This window comes from Melanotaenia boesemani, chromosome 9 (assembly GCF_017639745.1).
Source record: "Melanotaenia boesemani isolate fMelBoe1 chromosome 9, fMelBoe1.pri, whole genome shotgun sequence".
In the NCBI taxonomy this organism is placed as follows: Eukaryota; Metazoa; Chordata; class Actinopteri; order Atheriniformes; family Melanotaeniidae; genus Melanotaenia; species Melanotaenia boesemani.
The window spans coordinates 37,743,294-37,764,465 of record NC_055690.1 but is presented as its reverse complement, the minus strand read 5'-3'; the positions used below and the strand labels follow the sequence as shown (position 1 = coordinate 37,764,465).

The 21,172-nt window shown below is 38.9% G+C and overlaps 1 protein-coding gene and 1 long non-coding RNA gene across 2 annotated transcripts; one reads left to right on the top strand and one right to left on the bottom strand.

The window, feature by feature from the left end:
* The first annotated feature begins 202 nt into the window (after nt 1-202).
* LOC121646244 lies at nt 203-2,673 on the top strand. Its single transcript, XM_041995140.1, has 4 exons — nt 203-446; nt 893-1,045; nt 1,614-1,703; nt 1,812-2,673. Exons 1-4 carry the CDS (start codon nt 276-278, stop codon nt 2,115-2,117), a joined length of 720 nt encoding a protein of 239 aa, XP_041851074.1. The 5' UTR covers nt 203-275; the 3' UTR covers nt 2,118-2,673.
* A 7,943-nt stretch (nt 2,674-10,616) lies between these two features.
* On the bottom strand, nt 10,617-12,958 carry LOC121646068. Its single transcript, XR_006011552.1, has 3 exons — nt 12,226-12,958; nt 11,342-11,504; nt 10,617-10,660 (listed from the first exon to the last, which is right to left on the bottom strand). It is a non-coding gene; the product is annotated as an uncharacterized LOC121646068 (long non-coding RNA).
* Between the last annotated feature and the right edge of the window lie 8,214 nt (nt 12,959-21,172).

Genomic DNA, 21,172 nt, shown 5'->3' with positions numbered 1-21,172 from the left:
GTGAAGAATATGATCAAGTGGCCCAAGCTCTTATCAGTAAGCATCCTTGTCTGAAGGAACCCGGTTCTATCAGTGGGTGGTATTGTTGGAAGTTCAGTTTAAAGTTTAAAATGGGCAACTTCCGGCAGAAGTTGCGAGTGGCTGGATGCTCTGAGCTTAAAGTCAATGCACGTTCTTCTGGAACATCAAATCCAAAAACCCTGAAGAGGCCCAAAAAGTCAGAAGTTAATTTTCTGCCAGATTTTCCAGAAGGGACAGCTGAAAGTCATCTTGACATGGAGAGATCAGCCATGGCCAATGAGATGAAGAAAAGAAAGATTGACTGGAAGCAAATTGGTGATATGATGAAAAAAACTTTTCCTTTACGAAGAAAAGAGATTGTGGTAGAAGAACCACTTGTGGCAGAAGTCAAAGAAAGATGGCCAGCCTTGTTCTCTGAGCAGCAGGTGCACCTTCTGTTTGATGCTTGTTTTCAAATGAGATTTTGCTCAGTCATAATCATATGTCGATTATTTCAAAGAGGGTTTATCAGGTAGTTTGTATAACCTGCGCATTACCTACAGTACATGGACCCAGGTTTGGAGAATCAGCATGAGTCTCAAGTATTGGAAGTTAACCAGTGTACTGCTTCAAATGTGTAACATCAAACACATTTTAGACAACGAAAGTGTTTAGTTTAAGTGGATGCTATATTATAGAAGGTTATAGCCATTTTGCTGAGCTTTTGCACTCCTCTGTATTTCAAAAATGCAGTGAAACTATTATTTATTGTACATGATACACCACTTATTGAAAAGTACACCAAGCTCACAATTTGTCTTGTATTTCACTTTTTCAGTCTAAACACTTTCCTAAAGCACACTGACTGACCCTCTGTTCTTGCCTACAACAGATTGAAGCAGAATTTGCTCGCGTGACATCTGTTAGCCTGAAAGGTTCCCTCTATGCTGGGCTAGATCAGTATCTGGTGAGGTTCCTGGAGCTGTACAATGCAAAAAGTGGGATTGTTGGTCTGCAGAGGCTCACAAAAAGTCTTGCTGATGATGTAAGTGTAGTACTTTTTTTTTTCTTCCATGTCTCACACATTTGTTGTTACCATCTTCTTGCCCATAATGTGTATTTGTATGGCTCTCATAACTAATCTGAACACCAAATATTCTCAGGAGAGAGTCCTGTCTTTTACTTTCCCTTTTTTCTGTGTACCTGTCCCACGAGCTGTCTGTATCAGGGATTCCAGTTTGTGGCACAGATAATGCACTGCTATACATTGTTTTGAAATATTCCCAAACCAACTGCTACTGCAAAGATTGAGGAAATAATTTGCAATTGGCAATGAAATTGTAATTTCACCTTCCCTTTTCCTGATCTCTTTTTCAATCTAAACAAAATCAATGGTATTCAGATACAGGCAGCAGCTTGGACCCAGTAATAGTATTCAAAAGTATGTTACATCCTGACTTGGATTCTTGGAGGATCTGATTAGGCATGATCAAATTGTAATATGAATTACATCATTAAACCGGCCTAAATCTGTTCAATGCTATTCCTGCTCTTGTCATGGAATCCAGACACAAACAGCTATATTTTTTAAATATTTTTTTCATTTTAATCAGAGCTCCATACTGAAGAAGAGGACTGTTCTTCTGCTGGGCCTTCCTTATTTTCTCAAGGAGGATCCCTCATGCCTTTTCAAGACTGTGCAGGTAAGCATTTTTTAATTTCTTGACTACAGTCGTCAGAAGTTATATTGAATTGTGTAAATCCTACAAAGTGACACACACCTAAACATACTTTCCTTTAAATTTGTATAGGCTACAGACAATGAGGATGTATTTACAAAGGGAATGAAAGCTGGCATTGTGTTGGTGAAAGAAGGAGAAGACATCATTGATGTTTCAGTGGTCCTCGAGGAAGCAGTGTTCCTGTGTGATCTGAGGGATGTCCCAAATGCTGTTGCCATGCTGATGGGACTTCTTTTTGCCCTCAACATCGACTACCCAAAAAAACTGAGGTACACCTTTGAAGTCATTCAGAAGGTCCTCATGAACATTGGTGGAGGACAGTGTTCCTCTCTTGTGCATGGGTTACGAAACAGACTCCTTCGGACAACTGTTTAAGACTGTGCTCTGATAACTGCTCTCTGCCTGTTAAAATTGAATTTGATATTGACGTTTTTATTTGACATTTATTTTATCTGTTGCACACATTATTTTGAAATTCACAATTTCTCTTTGGTACATTACTAAATGAGCAAACATAATGGCACAGTTAGCAGCAGAACTTGTTCATTAGCATCTTTGTTCTCAGAGATTTTATTCCAAAAGAATTAGGGCAGTGTACACTATACAGATTCATTCAAAGGTTCTCAAGGATTTTGAATGTTGATACTTTTTCAGTTCTGCATTGTTTTAACAAAAAGACCGTTGTAAAAATATGGTGCCCTGAACTCTGATGTCTCATCTCATGCATGTCCATCGGCTGTAAAGTGGGAGATTCTGATTTACAGTTTAGGTCTTTTGTTATGGGGGTGGATGAGCTTTTTAGTTCTTGTCAAACTTCTGTCATCTTCCCCTTGTGGAGAAGCACGGTCAACAGGGTTCTTGATGTGGCCTCTTACTGACTTGATTTCATGGAGACACCCTTCTGTGTACATGTAAAGCCACTCAAGCCATGTCATGCCATGCTCACAAAAATAAATGTTGAATGTTCATTGATTGGTGGTTGTTAGTGTTCTCTTTAAACCAAGCTTGCAACACCCAACTATTGTAATCTACTGTAACATATACTATTTTCAATTGAAAATATTTTACTGAGTTTTTGGTATGTGACGTTTTGTATGATTAGGTTAGTTAGTTAGCCAGTCTGAAGTAAATCTTGAAGTTTAAACATCCAAAAATGAGTGACAAACACATTTAAATCAAATGTAATAAGACAAAGTTAACACAGCAGACCATAGTAGTTATGTTGATATAGATATTTAAGTCCAGATTAAGTTCAGTAAATTAAGGAATTTAATTCAAATGACCATACTATTTAAATTGACCTGAAGTAGACTTGCAAGTTCAACCAACTAAATGAAAGAGTACACTGCATTAACAAATCCATATTGATCAAACTAGAAGTAAAGGTCTATACAACTGACAATTTTAATTAAGGTGAACTAGATTTGCAAGTTTAAATAACTACTCTTAGGAGTTATATCAGCAAACAAATCGAAATCAAACAAACTAACACAGAGGTTTTTTCAACAGGGAATATCTAATCAAGATAACATAAGGTGATGTTAGAAGAACAATTTGTGTTTTTCCACCTAACTAAAAATTTTAAGGCAGCCCTTTGACTCATTTTTTTAAGTTGAAATGGCATGTTCAAATTTACAGTGTATGAAAGCTGTCACACAGTATGTGAGGGCACGTGTTTATGCTCGCTATGCTGCGTTCACGGCCCTGCGAGTAATTAAAAACTCCTGCGATCAGAGCAATGCGCTCTCTCGATTAAGAAATGCGCTGCTGAATTGATCAATGCACTCATCAAGGTATTTGGCAGTGACGTAGCTCCATGCTCATGGACTGAGTGGAATTTCATACAGGCTAGTGAGAACAAACCCCTCCAGCCCCCGAAAAGCATGGACGCAACTTGTCCCTGAATGTTCTTGAAGGATTTCTTTTATTTAGAATTACTGTATAAAAACAGCGTGTGGCTCTTTTAAACAGCCTCAGAGCCTCATCTTTATATTTCTGGAAAACATGTTTTAGTTCAGTTTAAGGCACCCACGACCTGAGAGTCTAACACTTCTATTTAGATTTGGACTGTTGAGGCAGAACGTCTGATTTATCCTGGCAGTGTGTGAAATATTGTGTTGATGCTGGTGCTCTGATTTAGCGCTAAAGAAAGTCATCTTTTAAAAATCTTTATAAAACAATGTGCACATGTTTTATATGATTTAGTTTAAAAGTGAAATATTTCGTGTTCACCTTGCATCATACGGATGCTTAATGTTGTTCTTTCCACAAATTCCACTAAAAAACAGTATTCTGTATTGAAAAGGCAGCAGTGTTGAGTGGTACAGCGCTTTATTTCCATTTATCTTCTATTTAATTCATCTTATTTCATTTCTAGATTTACTCAAAAGGAAGGGTCACAGTTAATGCTTCATTCAGAAAGTCTGTTGAGGCAAGAAATGTTACTCTGTCAAGGAATGAGGAGTCTGGTTCTGAAGTGAAGAATGATTACAAGTTTATTCGAACACTGAATAAAATACAAAGAATAGAAAGAATAGGAAGAATAGAAAGAATAGAATCGCAATTCCTGAGAGACTGTTCAGAGGTCTGACAGCACAGAGGTCTGAACAGAATCTGATAAGAAACATACAGGCAGCATCTTTTAAGCAGAATGATCACGTCACAGCACATCATATATCTTGTAAGATAAAAACAAAGAGACTGTCTGTTCCTCACACAGGATTAGACACTTATTGAGCACATAAACAACCCCAGTGACATTAAGACAGGATGCCCGGCCGGGTCATCCTGAGGCGCCTGGCTGGTATCAGATAAGTCACACAGGTCAGAGCGAACTGTTCTAAAGAATGCATGATAGCAACAGGCTACTCAGTATTAAACTTAATTACCAAGAACCTAAACAAGCTGTTTACCCTGAGAGGGATCAGTAGACATAATATAATAAAGGGAATAATATGAAATTTCCACAACAAGTCTTTGTGTTAGTTGACAGTATTATTTTACAAGGCAATTTCTTGTTTTTTAATGTGACTTATTTTGGACAACTACATGTCTTCCCCTCTATCATACTTATCAAAAAAGTTCAGGTTCAAGTGACTAACCCGCATGCTTTTTTAAATGGTCCATCAGGTAAAGGACTTTGTATCAGCTAATTTTTTACCTTTTTTTTTTCAAATAAATGCTGCTTGACATAATGAAACTTACCATTTCTAAGTCTTTTTTATGTTGCAACACACTAGTTAACAAATCTAGGATACCTATTTTATATTGAATATTAAGAATAAGAATATACTGTAAATTGAACAGCAATGCTGCTGTAGAAACGTCCAGCTGTTTACTGCAGTAACATACTGTAAAGTATACAGCAGGACGATGTATAATTAACGATGCTGCCAGTATTTTACTGTAATTAACAGTTTGTTACAGAACTGGTTTTCATCAAAGTCTTCCTGTAAAGAGGCTTATTGGTTTGATATGAAGCCACTGAAACTACCCTTTTGCTTTCCATGTTCCACCAATAACTAACAAATAATCACCTAAATTTGATTCCTAATTAACTGTTTTTTACTGATTTCACTGATTCCCTGTGCATCTCTATTCACACACTGTAGGAGCCATATGTGGGTTATTTATTTGCCCATATAAAGTATGTGTGGTGACATCACCGGTGATTGTGGGTGGCACCGTGGGTGTGTTGGCCTCATTAATGGGTACGCTTACCTGTGTCAGGTTTGGGCCTGGAGCATGGAGGCAGGGTGAGCTGGGGAAGATGTTTTTTTACCGTTATTGTCATCGTTACAGTCATTAACGCCACCTAAATGCATTGTTTCAACATATCTTTTCTCATCTTGAAGATCATCAGTGGAAGTAAACGCTTGTTTTCTAAGATCGTGATGGAGATGTGGAACAATAAACATCGTGACAAGTGCAAAGGTTCAGCATGATGCGTCTTCAGTGTAAACCCTCATGACTTAACCTTTCAGTTAGGTTTAGAATTTAAGTTTGTACAACACAATACTTGTTGACTTATTTGATAGATAGATAGATAGATAGATAGATAGACAACTTTATTTATCCCCGAAGGGAAATTGCGTTGTTACAGTAGTCCAGTGTCATACGTGGCATAACATGACCAGAAAACCAAAAACATGAACATAACACACACCAACACCCAGAAACCATGACAGAATTTGGACCACATTAGACAGCACTTGATGAAAACCTACAGCACCTAGGCTTTTCAAACCTGGACTGAAATATCCTAAACAACATCCAGATTCATTAAAACACAGTTTCTGATTTATGAAACTTTTATTCTCTTTGTGAAAATGAAAATTAGACTAATTTTATGACGATTTTGCCTTCTGGACTCCGTTAGACCAGATCCTCTGAAAAAACTACAGCACCTAGACTTTTCAAGACTTTCATCTTTCCACTTAAAAGGAGTATTTCTATTGTGCTGTGTGAAGCAGTAGCTGCATGACACAACTGAAGTTTTCCATCTTCATCAGCACAAAGAAGACGACATGACCCAGGCTTTATTCCATAAAAATATATTTTAAAATAATAAGGAAATAATGTGAGGGATAATGATATCATCCTGTTGAAGACAATCTTGTCTTCTGCTCCCTAATAGACACCAGGAAGCAGAAAAGCACACTATAATAATTTTGACATATCACATAGTTATAAATGGTAAATATGTCCCAGAGAAATTTGTTAATTTTTTGTTACATTTTATTAAAGGACCAAATAAAGGCCTCATATTAAGAAAATAATAAAAACTAAAAATACATTTTTTCACAAGTCGAGCATTAAAGGTTAAAACAACTGTTTATCTTTTGTTTTCACTGCTGTCGTCGAGCTTCACTAAAACCAGAGGAGCATTATAAAAAACTAGGCGAGCATACAGGCCTGTGTTGAGTCTGCAGAGTTTAAAGAAGAAAAATGCAAATTAGCTCACAACTATTTAAAGCCGTTCTGTTTCCTTTTTCTTCTTCTTCTTCCTTTATCCAAAACGCTTTACTTGTATGTCACATTCACCCATTCACAAACTGCTGGTAGAAGGCGCTTAACAACGAACCATCAGGAGCAATTAGGGGTTTGGTGTCTTGCTCAAGGACACCTCAACATGAGCTCTCTGGGCCGTGATCGAACCGGCAAACCTTGGGCTACAGGACGACCACTCTACCCACTGAGGCACGCCATCCACATGAGATCGGCCTGCTTCTGGAATTGGACTTCCATCAAGAGTTTTTATTAATTAAACGGGCTGCAGTAACATACCTGTGCCAGCAACGTACCTGTGTCTGTAGCTTACCTGTGCCAGTGGTGTACCTGTACCATTAGCGTACCTGTGCCAGTGGGGTACCTGTGTCTGTAGCGTACCTGTGCCAGTGGTGTACCTGTACCATTAGCGTACCTGTGCCAGTGGCGTATCTGTGCCAGTAGCATACCTGTGCCAGTGGCGTACCTCTGCCAGTAACGTACCTGTGCCAGTGGCGTACCTGTACTATTAGGGTACCTGTGCCAGTAGCATACCTGTGCCAGTAGTGTACCTGTGCCAGTAGCATACCTGTGCCAGTGGCGTACCAATGCCAGTGGCATATCTGTGCCAGTAGCGTACCTGTGCCAGTAGCATACCTGTGCCAGTGGCATACCGGTACTATTAGCGTACCTGTGCCAGTAGCATACCTGTGCCAGTGGCGTACTTGTGCCAGTGGCATACTTGTATCAGCAGCGTACCTGTGCCAGTGGTGTACTTGTGTCAGTAGCATACCTGTACCATTAGCGTACCTGTGCCAGTGGCATACCTGTACTATTAGCGTACCTATGCCAGTGGCATACTTGTGCCAGTGGCGTACTTGTGTCAGTAGCATACCTGTGCCAGTGGTGTACCTGTGCCAGTAGCGTACCTGTGCCAGTAGCATACCTGTGCCAGTAGCGTACCTGTGCCAGTAGCATACCTTTGCCAGTAACGTACCTGTGCCAGTAATGTACCTGTGCCAGTAACGTACCTGTGCCAGTAACGTACCTGTGCCAGTAGCGTACCTGTGCCAGTAGCATACCTTTGCCAGTAACGTACCTGTGCCAGTAACGTACCTGTGCCAGTAGCATACCTGTGCCAGTAGTGTACCTGTGCCAGTAGCGTACCTGTGCCAGTGGAGTACCTGTACCATTAGTGTACCTGTGCCAGTGGCATACCTGTACCTTTAGTGTATCTGCGCCAGTAGCATACCTGTGCCAGAGGTGTACTTGTGCCAGTGGCATACCTCTTCCAGTGGCGTATCTGTGCCAGTAACGTACCTGTGCCAGTAGCATTCCTGTGCCAGTGGCATACCTGTTCCAGTGGCGTATCTGTGCCAGTGGCATACCTGTTCCAGTGGCGTATCTGTGCCAGTGGTGTACCTGTGCCAGTAGCTTACCTGTGCCAGTAGCATACCTGTGCCAGTGGCATACCTGTGCCAGGGGCGTATCTGTGCCATTAGCGTACCTGTGCCAGTAGCATACCTGTGCCAGTGGCGTACTTGTGCCAGTGGCATACTTGTATCAGCAGCATACCTGTGCCAGTGGTGTACTTGTGTCAGTAGCATACCTGTACCATTAGCGTACCTGTGCCAGTGGCATACTTGTACTATTAGCGCACCTATGCCAGTGGCGTACTTGTGCCAGTGGCGTACTTGTGTCAGTAGCGTACCTGTGCCAGTAGCATACCTGTGCCAGTGGCATACCGGTACTATTAGCGTACCTGTACCATTAGCGTACCTGTGCCAGTGGCGTACCTATACCCTTAGCGAACCTGTGCCAATAGCGTACCTGTGCCAGTGGCGTACCTGTGCCAGTAGCATAACTGTGCCAGTGGCGTACTTGTATCAGTAGTGTTCCTGTGCCAGTGGTGTACTTGTGCCAGTGGCATACCTGTACCATTAGCGTACCTGTGTCCAGAAGTAAATCTTAAATCCCCAATATTTGTTTAATTTACAGTATCCAGTTTATTTTTTGCTTATTTTTTATGTGTAGCTTTTATTTAAAAACATATTGTTAGCATGATATTGGCATAATTTACTCATCTATCAAATCTGTTATTTCTTTTTTCCCTGGATGTGAGGATTTCTGTGATTTTCAGGCCGATGTTGACAAGTAGGCCAGTGAAAGTATTGAAGCTCTACTATGGTATTTATTAAGTATAACTTTATCTTCTGTAACATCACTACCTTATTGTTGCCACTTGGCTCATTTATTTTATTTATTGTTCCTCCACTTTAATGGAGGTTTATGTTATTTAATTCTGTTCAACTTGCTGACACGTTGACTTAGAACTTTTTTCACACAGGTGTGAACTAGCCGCTACCTGAGTGATGCAAACCACTCGGTGGTATTCCACAGACCGGGGGATACAACAAAACTGGCACTGGTCTGGAAGAAGCCCAGAAGCCTGATGTGTGGACACTCCCATCACAAACGTAAACATGGAGAAAAAAACTTGGGAAAAAAACCTGTATTGGCCATGTTTTCATGGTCGGATCAAGTATGGGTAGTAATTTACTAGGCATGGGCAAGAGTTCTGGGACTGCTTACCAGATAACATTAATAATTAATATTAATCCAGTTTATTAAAAGAAAACATTTTATTTTCTGCTCTACTACAAAGCAGCTGAAACCAAGGAAGAAAAGGCAAAATAATATTAAAAATACTGGTCAAATTCATTCCTGATGATGAACATGCAGAGGAACGGCTGAGGGTGAGCATGTATTTCATTAAATCTTGTGAAGCTCAAATACTTTAGGACATGTTCATTATACTGGCAAACTGTCCAGGATGAACCATGCCTCTCACCAGATAGTAGCTGGGATTGATGAAAATTCACAGTTTTCTTTCTTTTTATTTCTATTGTTCAGGCCATCGTCTCAGGTGAGGTCTCATTATACATTTGAGGAAAGGTGGGTACCATCTTTGACGATGATGCTCAGCTGGACAAGATAATGGCAGACTTGTCAGAGTTTCTTTCCAGCTGCAAACACCTGTCTCTTGAAGTCTCTTCCATGACCTGCAGGGACGGGGTCAGATTTAACCTAAATGTGCTGCTTTCAGAGGAAGGTCAGCAGGTAAACGGAGGAAGGATATACATTTGACCCGAATGATAACCTTCACTTAATAAAAATCAAATGCATAGAAATTAACTTTAAGGACAAGGACATTTTCCAGGTGATGGATGAAGGCTCCCAGAAACAAACTTCGACCAAACAAGGTAATTTTATTGTCTGTATATAAACTAGATGTAATCTCTTATTAAAGAGCATCTAATTTATAGATGCACTTCTATACAAAAGAAACTTTTATTGAAGTGGGGTGAAGAAGGTCTGGTCTGAACACAGATGGGAGGTCAGGAATGAGCAGGAGAGGAAGAGCGAGTCTGAAATATTTCATTCATGGGAAGGTAAGTCAGAAACAGAAACAGAAACAAACTTTCAAACAGGCTAATGAAGATGAAGCATGGACAAAAAATATCTCTATAAAATAATAATCTTTTATATAGTGAGAGGCGAGTGCTTGTCAGCCTAAAAATGGAGAAACGGAGCCTTCTTTTATAAAAATTGTGCAACTTACACTTTCAATTATTTCATTTTCACAAATAGAATATTGTTCAGGATATTTCAGTCCAGGTTTGAAGAGTCTAAGTGTTGTAGTTTTTTTATCAAGAGCTGTCGTCTATATTGCTCCAAATTCAGTGGAATCACCCTCTATGGATGGTTTGTTGGGAATTATTGGAGGCTCCATGACCCTGGTGACCGCTCTTACAGCGACTCTGAGTGTATCGAGGGCTCTGGCCTGTATCATAGATAACTGGATGTTCACACCAGTGTGCCTCATGTTTCTTCTTTTCCTTTTACTCATGAATGATTCCCCAATCACAAGCCTGGGGCCAGAAAGGGAAGTTCACACAAAATGGCAACACAAAAATGGGCTGCACAGTGGTGTGGTGGTTAGCAACGCAGCCTCACAGCAAGAAGGTTGCTGGCTCGAATCTTGGCTGGGAGGAGGTTTGAACCTGGGGGGCGTGGCCTTTCTGTGTGGAGTTTGTATGTTCTCTCCGTGTATGTGTGGGTTCTCTCCGGGTTCTCTCCGGGTTCTCTGGCTTCCTCCCACCGTCCAAAGACATGCATGTTAGGTTAATTGATGACTCTAAATTCTCCCTAGGAGTGTGTGTGTGTGAATGGTCGATTGTCCCCTAAAGGATGGATGGATGGATGGATGGATGGTTAAAAAGATGGATGGATGGATGGATGGATGAAAGGATGGATGGATGGATGGATGGATGGAGGAACAGATGGATGGATGAATAGATGGATGGATGGATGGATGGACTGATTGATGGAAAGATGGATGGATGGATAAATGAAAGGATGTATGGATGGATGTTGGGATGGATGGATGAAAAGAGGTATGGATGGAGGGATGGATGGAAGGATGGGTGGATGGATGGAAAGATGGATGGATGGATATCTTCAGCTTTTGCTCATTTGTAACTGATTTAAAGTTTGTGTGACGTTTCTGATGAAGCAGGATATGAAACATTAAGAAAACACGAAGATCCAACCTGAGGCGGTTCTGGAGCCAGAATCCAACCCAGACCTGGAAAACGGTCAAGCTGAGCCAAAGACGACCATGCCCATTCTCTGTTCTCCTGGCTGACAGGTGGTTTAATTCCCGCTGAAATAAAGATGATGGTGAACTGATATGGATCCAAGGGAGAAATCCACCTGTTGTAGGTTGTGTGACCAGAGTGGCAGAAAGATGGCAGTAGGCAGAGGTCTTCCAAAAATGGCAAGAATTTATTGTCCAAGGTGCATGTTTTAACAAAATATAAGTGGAAAAAGCAAAGAAACATAATGTAGCTCAACAGTTAACTTAAACATAACTGAAATCTAATAAACCAAACTTAAACTAGCCATGCACCCTGCTGCATCATCATGGTCCCCCCCATAGACTAAAGGCCAGCCTTATATAGGCTTGAGTTCTATCCCCAAAATGGCTTCCCTGGGTTCCTCTCACTTAACAGGTGAGTCTGTTCATTCAACCTAAATTCAACATACAATTTAAATTACCAAATCCCAGTCAACTTAAATAAACAAACACAATTGGTAATAAATTAATCCTGGTACCACCCACAGAACTAGGTAATAGAAAAATCAAACAATTCCTGTAACAAAACATAATCAATCTCCCCCCCATACTTAAACCCTTCCAGTGACATCATCAAATCAGGACAAACCCTATAAATGCAGGAAGTGATGTACTTTTCCCTCCTTTTGCCCCTGGAACACATGGTAAGTATGGTGAGTAACATTCCAATGACATTTAACAAACAAAACTGTTTTAACCAAATAAACAGAACTAAGGATATTAAACAGCGAACTGACTCCCGCTTCAACAGACGAAACAGTGGCAAATGGTGTGAACTCACCCACTTTGTCACACCACCTCACATTTCTCCTGCCAGCAGCACCGTTCATTTACAACTCTCTGCAAGCCAAGTTCAGATTGTAGCACAGAAAGAAAACGTAGGGTCATGGCCATGACAACAAGACACAAATCGTGACTTATTCTTTATATACTAACCTTGGGATGCGGAAGCTGCAATCTCAGACACTTTCTTGGCTGTGATTTCCTCCGTTTTGTGAGTCGCAGCGTCTTCCACAAACACTTAACATCCGAGTAGGTACAGTTGTTCTCAGCCCAGATGGGGAGAGCTGCTACGTGATGGCACTCGGCCTTCCCGATAGCACAAACACAAGTATTTGCCTTCACTTCCTGTCCCTCAACATGCACCTGAGTGAAAACAACTTTGCTAACCTTCATAACCGCTCCGACTCTGCTAAAAGACAACGCTCTGAGTTGTGCTAGGTGGTGCTAACAAGCTAGGTAACGTCCTTAGCTGTCAAACCTGTACTAGGCTTGTAAGACATTTCCATCATACCAGGTATTTATTCTAACATTGCTAAGTAAAAAAATAGTTAATGTTACACAGAAAAAAAAAGTTAGCTTGGTGTCTGACACCCTGATGTTAGCTACTTACTCACCTCAACCTCTAAATTCTTTTTCCATCAAAGCCTCTACTTTCCCTTCCAGACTTCCACCTGCCAGCACACCAACATTCACAACTCGGCTTGAGTTGTAGGAGTTCACACTCTTTTCACTGACATTGGGAAGTCGGCAAAATATATAAAAAACAACAACTGTTTGCCAGAGGTGCAGGCAATAAATGAAATTAAAGACAATTGGTATATAAAAATGCTCTCTATATATGTACAAAGTATACATACACATACATGTATAAGAGAGAGTAAAAGTAAAGAAACAATCTATACAAATAATAATTTTTATAAATAAATTTAGTTTTCATACCTTTTGAGAATAATAATGGTGCTTGCCATCAGACCATTTCCTATGAATGTGGAATTTTCCTAAAACTTTAATCAGTTGAACAAAAAAAAGTCCTTTTCCTCTTTGTTGTCCTCAAAATAAAAAAAATGTCCTTCTCTTGCAGATTGAAGGAGTGATCTGTTTTCTTTTTGATAAAGTTCTGCACATTGATCCAGAAAAAACGAGTAAACAAACAAAGATGAAACAAATGTTCAATAGTTTCTTCATTCAGATCGCAGAACGTACAGGAGTCCATGTCAGTCTTAAATCTTTTTTTTTCTGGGTCTATTTTGTGTATAATTTTGTAAGAAACTTCTTTTGATTTATTATTAAGACAGAATTTATTTTTAACACCCACGTCTTTTTCCATTCAATAGAACCAATGAGAGAACAATTCTGGCAGAAGGCACAGTTACATCAACCAAAGATTTCTAATATATTTATTTGATCATTGGTCTTTAACGACGTCCATATTTCTTAGAAAAAGACTGTTGACAGGAGCTACTCTGTTCAGCTCAGCACTGTGTCCAATAAAAAGTTGTAAAATGTTGGAGGGATGGCCGTAAAGACAAAATATATTCTTTAGGCGTGACTGCTATTTTACATTTAGAGATAAATTCTTCATAAAGTAACAGCTGACCATCATTTCTTGAAAGTAATTAAACTAAAAGTATTATCAATCCATTTTTGTTATACAAAGATTTGTTTTTATTGAAAATACTCCTGTTGTTCCAGTTGTAACAGTTTGTAAGTGAAAAATGATGTTTGGATATTAGCAAAGCTTGCTTGTGAAAATGAGTTAATTTCACAGGTAATTTATCAGGATCATCATCACACTTTAATCTGAATCCTCCAAACGAGTTAAAATAAATCCAGGGAAAGCTTTCCAAATATGATCTTCTGGAATTAATTTAGTCAGCCGTTTAATGTTGAAATTATTCAGGGCTTCAAAACTTAGAACCTCCAGACATTTTGCCGTGTGTTACATAATGCTTCTCGTTTTAGATAAAGACATTTCTTCTTCCAAATAAAATCGAACTGAATCTTGTCTAATTTTGTTGTAGTCGGCATTCCCAGCCGGCTGTGATCTCCCCTCAGCCTTAGACATAAAACTCTGCCTTTCAGTAATCACATGGTCCATTTTTTTGTTATTTGTTCAATTATTAGGTCGAAATTTGAGCTGTTACGGACTTTTTCATTTTTATTGATGACAATACCCAAATATGTGAAGGATTTCTTCACTGGGATACCATTTAACTCCACCATGCCGCAGTCCTTCAGGGGAAATAGCACCGATTTACTAACGTTCATTTTGAGTCCTGATACATGTGAGGACATCTCAATAGATCACCATGGCAACATCATCTTTGTTAGATAAAAACAATTGTTGCGTCATCTGCAAATTCAGACAATTTAAATTCTCTATCTGCCGCCATGATACCATTAAATGAACTCCTCTTCAAATGTACAGCCATAACCTCTGTAACCAGGAGGAACTACAGGGACGTAGTGGACGGGTCTCACACCTCGATGGATGTTAAATCTCAGGGTGGTACCGAGGGCCAGTCCAACAGAGCCATTACTGTCTTTATAAAGACCGCTCTCCACAACCACACGTTTGTATAGCCTCAAACAGAAACTGATGACTTATTGTGTCAAGTGCTTTATAGAAATCGACAAAACTATCATCTAATATATATTCGTTATAGGCAGCCATGTTAAAACAAACCACATGATGTTACTCATAAAATCTGATTGTTCCTCATCATCTAACCCTGATTTTAACCTTCTAGATCATAGCAAATATCTTTGCATCATTATTTAATAAACTAATTGGTCTCCAGTTTCAGTATTTATCTTTATTTGGTTTAGGAATCACTTTAATGAGACCTTGATGAAAGCTAGAAGGCCATTCTTCCTTGTCTATGGCTTCTTCAAACAAAGAAACTAATTTCTTGGCAAATGTTTTATAAAATTCACGTGTCAGACCATCATTACAGGAGACTTGTTGTCTTTAAGGGACTCAATAACGTTTGAATCTCTGCTAAATTGATCTGGTCACAAGTTGATTTAAAACCTTCATCAATGCCTTTAATGTCATTTTTGATATCTTTGATAAATAAATCGATGCTTTCCTCTTACAGCCTCAGTCTTATATAACTTCTGATAGAAATCAGTAACATGATGGGATATGAGTGTTTGGTCTTCACATATTTGGTCATCAATTCTGAGTTTAGAGAGGGAGAATAACTGAAATTACCTTTTGTCCAAATTAAAAAATTTTGTACATTTTTTTCTCTTGTTCTGGCTTTTTCTTCATAAATTTTGTCTAATTCAAGATGTTACAGCCAATTCTCCAAGCCCCTCTTCAGAGAGAGCTCCCATTTCTGTCAGATTCATTATTTTGGTAATTATTTTGGCTTCATTTTCTCTTCTACTTTTGGCAATTCTCTTTCCAAATATTATTGCTAATCTCAAATTTCATTCATTCCAAGTTTGTTAGCTTGTCTCCAGTATTTCCGCTTTAAATTGTTTATTTTCTAATATTGTTTTATCTAACTTCCAATAATCTCTACTGGAGAAACTTTTAAAGGGAGATTGTATTTGCCGCTGCGCGTTGGACACGGAAGTCATGTCGTGACGTAACACTAGCCATGGGCTCGAGCGTAACATCACTAACTACGAAGAGAGTGAAGCTCGTTAGGTGGAGACGGCCAAGATGGCGGTGGCGTAGGAGGGCGCATTTTCCCACAATCTGTCCGGAACCTTCGAGGTTTATGATTAACTATCAAATGATGCACTAAAAACTATATAAGAAAAGAACGGTAACAACTCACTAATTTCTTTTTTAGTCTGGACTATACTGAATGGGTAAGAAGAAGCAAAAAAAAAAAAACCTATGAAAGATATCTCAAATATGAAGCTCAGTGACAAAGATCCCTCCAACATGCTAGTCGAGATGGCAAGCAACGCAGTGTGCCTTTCTGATATCCCCGAGAAAAGAGACTTGGAATGGCCAGAAGCTGACTCAGAAATCCAAGTTGATGTATTTGATGTACCTCTTCCTGACACTCCTCAGAAGCCACCAATAAAAAAGGTAAAACGCGCTAACTGTGAAACCGCTAACATTGAAATACTGGAAGCTATCCAGGAGTTAGCAAAAAAACATGATGCAACTTTCCAGAAAATCTCAGCCATAGAGAAGACAACCGAGACCACCTCGAAACACCTTGAGAAACTCTCGTCAACAGTACAACAACTCACCTTAGAAATGGATCAGCAAAAGCAATCTACGACCCAAATGAAAAGTGAGATCTCCAAGCTCAAAGCCGAAAATAAAACGCTGAAAGCTAGCGTAGTTGAGTGTGAGCGGTACAGCAGAAGATGGTCGCTTAAGATTCATGGCATTCGAGAGGAAGACGGGGAGGACATCAGATGCAAAGTTCTCAACATCCTGAGTAAAGTGGCTCCCGACATCCGAGACGACCTGAATGGAGGTGTCGACATTGTGCACCGCATCGGACAACGACGACCAGACGGCGCATGCAGATCAACCATCGTATTGTTTGCTTTTAGACGCATCAGAGACTTGGTGTGGAGGAAGACCAAAGGATCCAAGTTTCTTAACGACAACAAGTTGAGAATCACCGAAGCTTTAACCACGGAGGAAAGAGCAGCGCGAGAGAAACTCTGGCCACTGGTGAAAAAGGCAAGAGAGGATGGGAAGAAGGCTTCGTTCCGAGGCATTCTTGCCGTCATTGATGGTAAAGTGGTTAACTGTCCTGAAAATACGTAAACTCATACAGTATTATCTACCACTCCCTCCGGTACGGTTTACTTAGTTGAGCAGCTGCTCCCCTGAATCCGGATAATTTCTTGTTAAGAACATGTTATTGGGCTCCTTTTTCCTTATAGCCCCATCCTTGTTCGCCGAAATATATATATATTTTTTCCATTGCTTCATTATACTTGGCAGTTTAACCTTAGTTACTCTTGTTCCCATTCTCAACTTATTTAAATGTTGTTACGTGTTCCACTACCCAGATAGTTAATTATCTCCTCTTTTGTAGTGAAGTTTCTCAGTTCATAACATACATTAACACACAGTAGTGTTATTAATCCTACTTTATACATACATTCTGGTTGTTTGTTTCTGTTTTAGATTTTTTTTTTTCTTCCTTAGTCATGGTTTACAGATTTTCTTCTCTCAATATTTTGTCTCTTAATGTCAGGGGTATCAAAGACATAACCAAAAGGAAAGCTCTTTTTCTGTTGTGTAGAAATTCCAATGCTGACCTCATACTACTACAGGAAACACATTCCAGTGCACTTGATACAAAATTTTGGCGTTCTCAATGGGGTAACACAATCTACTTTAGCCATGGGACAAATCATTCTGCTGGGGTTTCAACTCTTCTACATAAATTTAAAGGTGACATTCTAGAAACAATTTCCTCCTCGGATGGCCACTGGATAATTACTATAATTAAACAAGAAAATACCATTTTCTTTGTCTGTAATGTGTATGGCTTTAATTCTCCTTCCCTCAACAAAATTCTATTTAACTTATTAACAGAAAAACTAAAGAATCTGCAGAATAAGTACCTAGATTCCTATTCGATCTTATGCGGTGATCTAAATGTATGTCCTGACAATACGGTTGACAGATGTCCTCCTAGACCAAACTCACCGTCACTGAGTCAAAATCAGATTCTGGAGCTTTGCACTAACTTATCTCTCACAGATGCTTGGCGTTTTTTGCATCCAGACACCGTTGATTTTACTTGGCTCTTCAGTGGATTAAAGATGTAGATCATTTATATGCCCCCTTAACCGATCATAAACAAATTACCCTAAAACTAGCCACCTTTCCAAACAGCTGTAACCTGAGAGGATACTGGAAGTTTAACAACTCTCTCCTTAGGGATGTCCAATTTACTGAGTCTGTTAAAAAATTGGCAGCTGACCTACTCAACAATAATGTAAACAATGACCCTATAAATGCTTGGGAATACTTTAAATATAAAATTAGACAGGAAGCTATTGGAAGAAGCAAAGAAATTCAGATGGAAAAGAAACAAGAAGAAACTGAATTACTGAATAAGCTTAATTCCCTCTTATCCAAAACCAGTCTCTCCCCCGGAGAAGAATTAGAATTAAAAACTTCCCAGATACGACTGGATGAAATGTACTTGGATCTTGCTAAAGGTGCCTTCATAAGGTCCCGGGCCAAATGGCTTGAAGAGGGAGAGAAGAACACAAGCTATTTTTTTGCCCTGGAAAAAAGAAACTTCAAAAGGAAAGCTCTAACCTCTTTAAACATCAATGGAACTACTTCCACGGATATAAAGCAAATTTCAAACTTTGTATCAGATTTTTATAGCAATCTTTATAAATCTAGCTTTGATTCCAAAAAATGCTCAGATTTTATGGAAAAAATTAGCATATTTATCCCAACAATAGATGAAAATTTTAAAACCTCCTGTGATGCAAATTTGTCTGCCACTGAGCTAAAACAAGCCCTCACCTCAATGAAAAAAGGCAAATCTCCCGGCATTGACGGTCTTTCTGTTGAATTTTATGTACATTTCTGGGACATTCTCAGTGAACCTCTTTTACGCATGTACAATAAATGCATCAGCTGTGGGGAAATGATTCCCACGATGAAACAGGGCATTATCTCTCTCATTCCCAAACCTGAAAAAGACTCACTTTTCATCGATAACTGGCGACCTATCTCCCTTCTAACTATTGAGTATAAACTGCTAGCTTCAGTATTTGCAAGTAGACTTAAAAAGGGCCTGGACAAGATCATATCAGAAACTCAGAATGGTTTCATGAAGAATAGGCACATTAGTTGTAACATAAGACTTATTCTAGATCTTCTCGATTATGCTGATAACGTTGACCCAGAAGCCCTAATCTTGTTTTTAGACTTCTACAAAGCCTTCGACACCATCGAACACCAATTCCTCTTCCTCACTTTAAAAGCTTTTGGCTTTAGTTCTACCTTTATTGATGTGATCAAAATGTTTTACAACAATATTAACAGCTCAATCATAATCAATCTAGAAACTTCAAAAAGATTTCCTATCAATAGAGGTGTCAGGCAGGGCTGCCCTATTTCCCCTTTTTTGTTCATTTTAACTACTGAATTATTGGCAATTTCCATCATGAAAGATGAATCCTTAGATGGTATTTCAATTTTCAATCGAAAAGTTAAAATTTCCCAGCTAGCCGATGACACAGCTCTTTTTGTTAAAAATAAAGACCAACTTACCCACTCTATTAACTTAGTGAATTTGTTTTCTGATGCATCGGGTTTGACACTAAATACCTCTAAATGTGAAATTCTACCTCTGCACAACTGTTCTAACCTCTCTCTTTATAACATCCCTGTCAAAGACTCAGTGAAATATCTTGGCATTAATATAACCAAAAACCCAAACGCCAGACAGCACTTAAACTATTCAAATAGACTGAACAAAACTAAAACAATTCTTAATCTCTGGAGTCAAAGGGATTTATCAATATTAGGCAGAGTCTTGTTATCTAAAGCTGAAGGTTTGTCCCGCTTAGTTTATCCAACCTTATCTTTACATATAAATGACCATTTAATGGCTGAAATAAATAAAGTTTTCCTGAACTTTATTTGGAAAAACAAACCGCACAAGCTTAAAAAAAAGATACTTTCCAACTCCAGGGCTGAGGGAGGACTTGAAGTCCTGGATTTTACAGACACTGTTTATACTTTCAGAATTAATTGGCTGAAAAGATGTCTTATCAATCCTGAATCCCTATGGTTTTTCATCCCAAATCAAATATTTAATCAAATTGGTGGTCTTTCTTTTCTTCTATCCTGCAACTTCACCCCAGGCAAACTATCAATTAAACTTTCTAAATTCCATCAACAGTGTCTTCTTTCATGGAAACTAGCCTTTGTGCACAATTTCTCCCCTCACAAATCTCTTCTTTGGAACAACTGCAATATTCTGTCCAGAAATAAATCATTATTTTTTCCCACCTGGTTCCACAGGGGCTTAACACATGTGATACAACTTTTTAAAAATACCGGAAACCTTTACTCCTACGAAGAATTCTTATCAGAATACAATTTCCCTGTTCCATACAAAGAATTTAGCCTTATTATACGTGCAGTTCCTAAGGAATTAGCCCAGCTATTGAAAAGTCACCTCAGTTATGCTAATAAGACGCTGAATCAACATTCTTTAACTCTGGATGGAATGAAAATAGCTGACCCGAAATGCAACAACCAATACATAAGAAAAATCCTCCAGAGGAGACATAAGATCTCATCAAAAGCCAAATTTATCTGGAGAGAATTAATTGAAAATATTGACTGGAAAAAGGCCTGGCTTCTTCCTTTCAAATACTGTATATCCAACAAAGTAAAAGAGACACATTTTAAAATTCTCCATAGAATATACCCGGTTAAAACATTTGTTGCCAAATATGCTGAAATTGATGTTCTGTGTACTTTCTGTAAACAACACCCTGAAACAATCTCTCATCTTTTTTTTGACTGTGAGGTCTCCAGCAAATTCTGGGCAGATATTAACTCACACTTTTCCATTACAAACAAAAATAGCTCTACTCTGACTCTTAAAGATATAATTTGCTACTTTGAATCTCCACAAGAAAATAATTTTCAATATATCTTTAACTGCATACTACTATATGCAAAATTCTACATCCATAAACAGAAATTTGCTGGATCATCTCCCAGATTTCAATCCTTTCTGCCAGAATGGAACGCCTTAATGAAATGTCTGTGTTCACTCAAAAATGAAAAAAGCAACAAATTCATCACCACTTACAAAAATCTTTTTCCTGGAATCAACTGACCAATATACCCCTCAAACCCCCCCCCCCCCCCCCCCCCTTTTTTTTTTTTTTTTTTTTATATATATATATGCTTTTCATTGCTTATCGATTGAATTGATTGCCTATATTCGCAATTTAACTGTTCACATAATGTTCAACT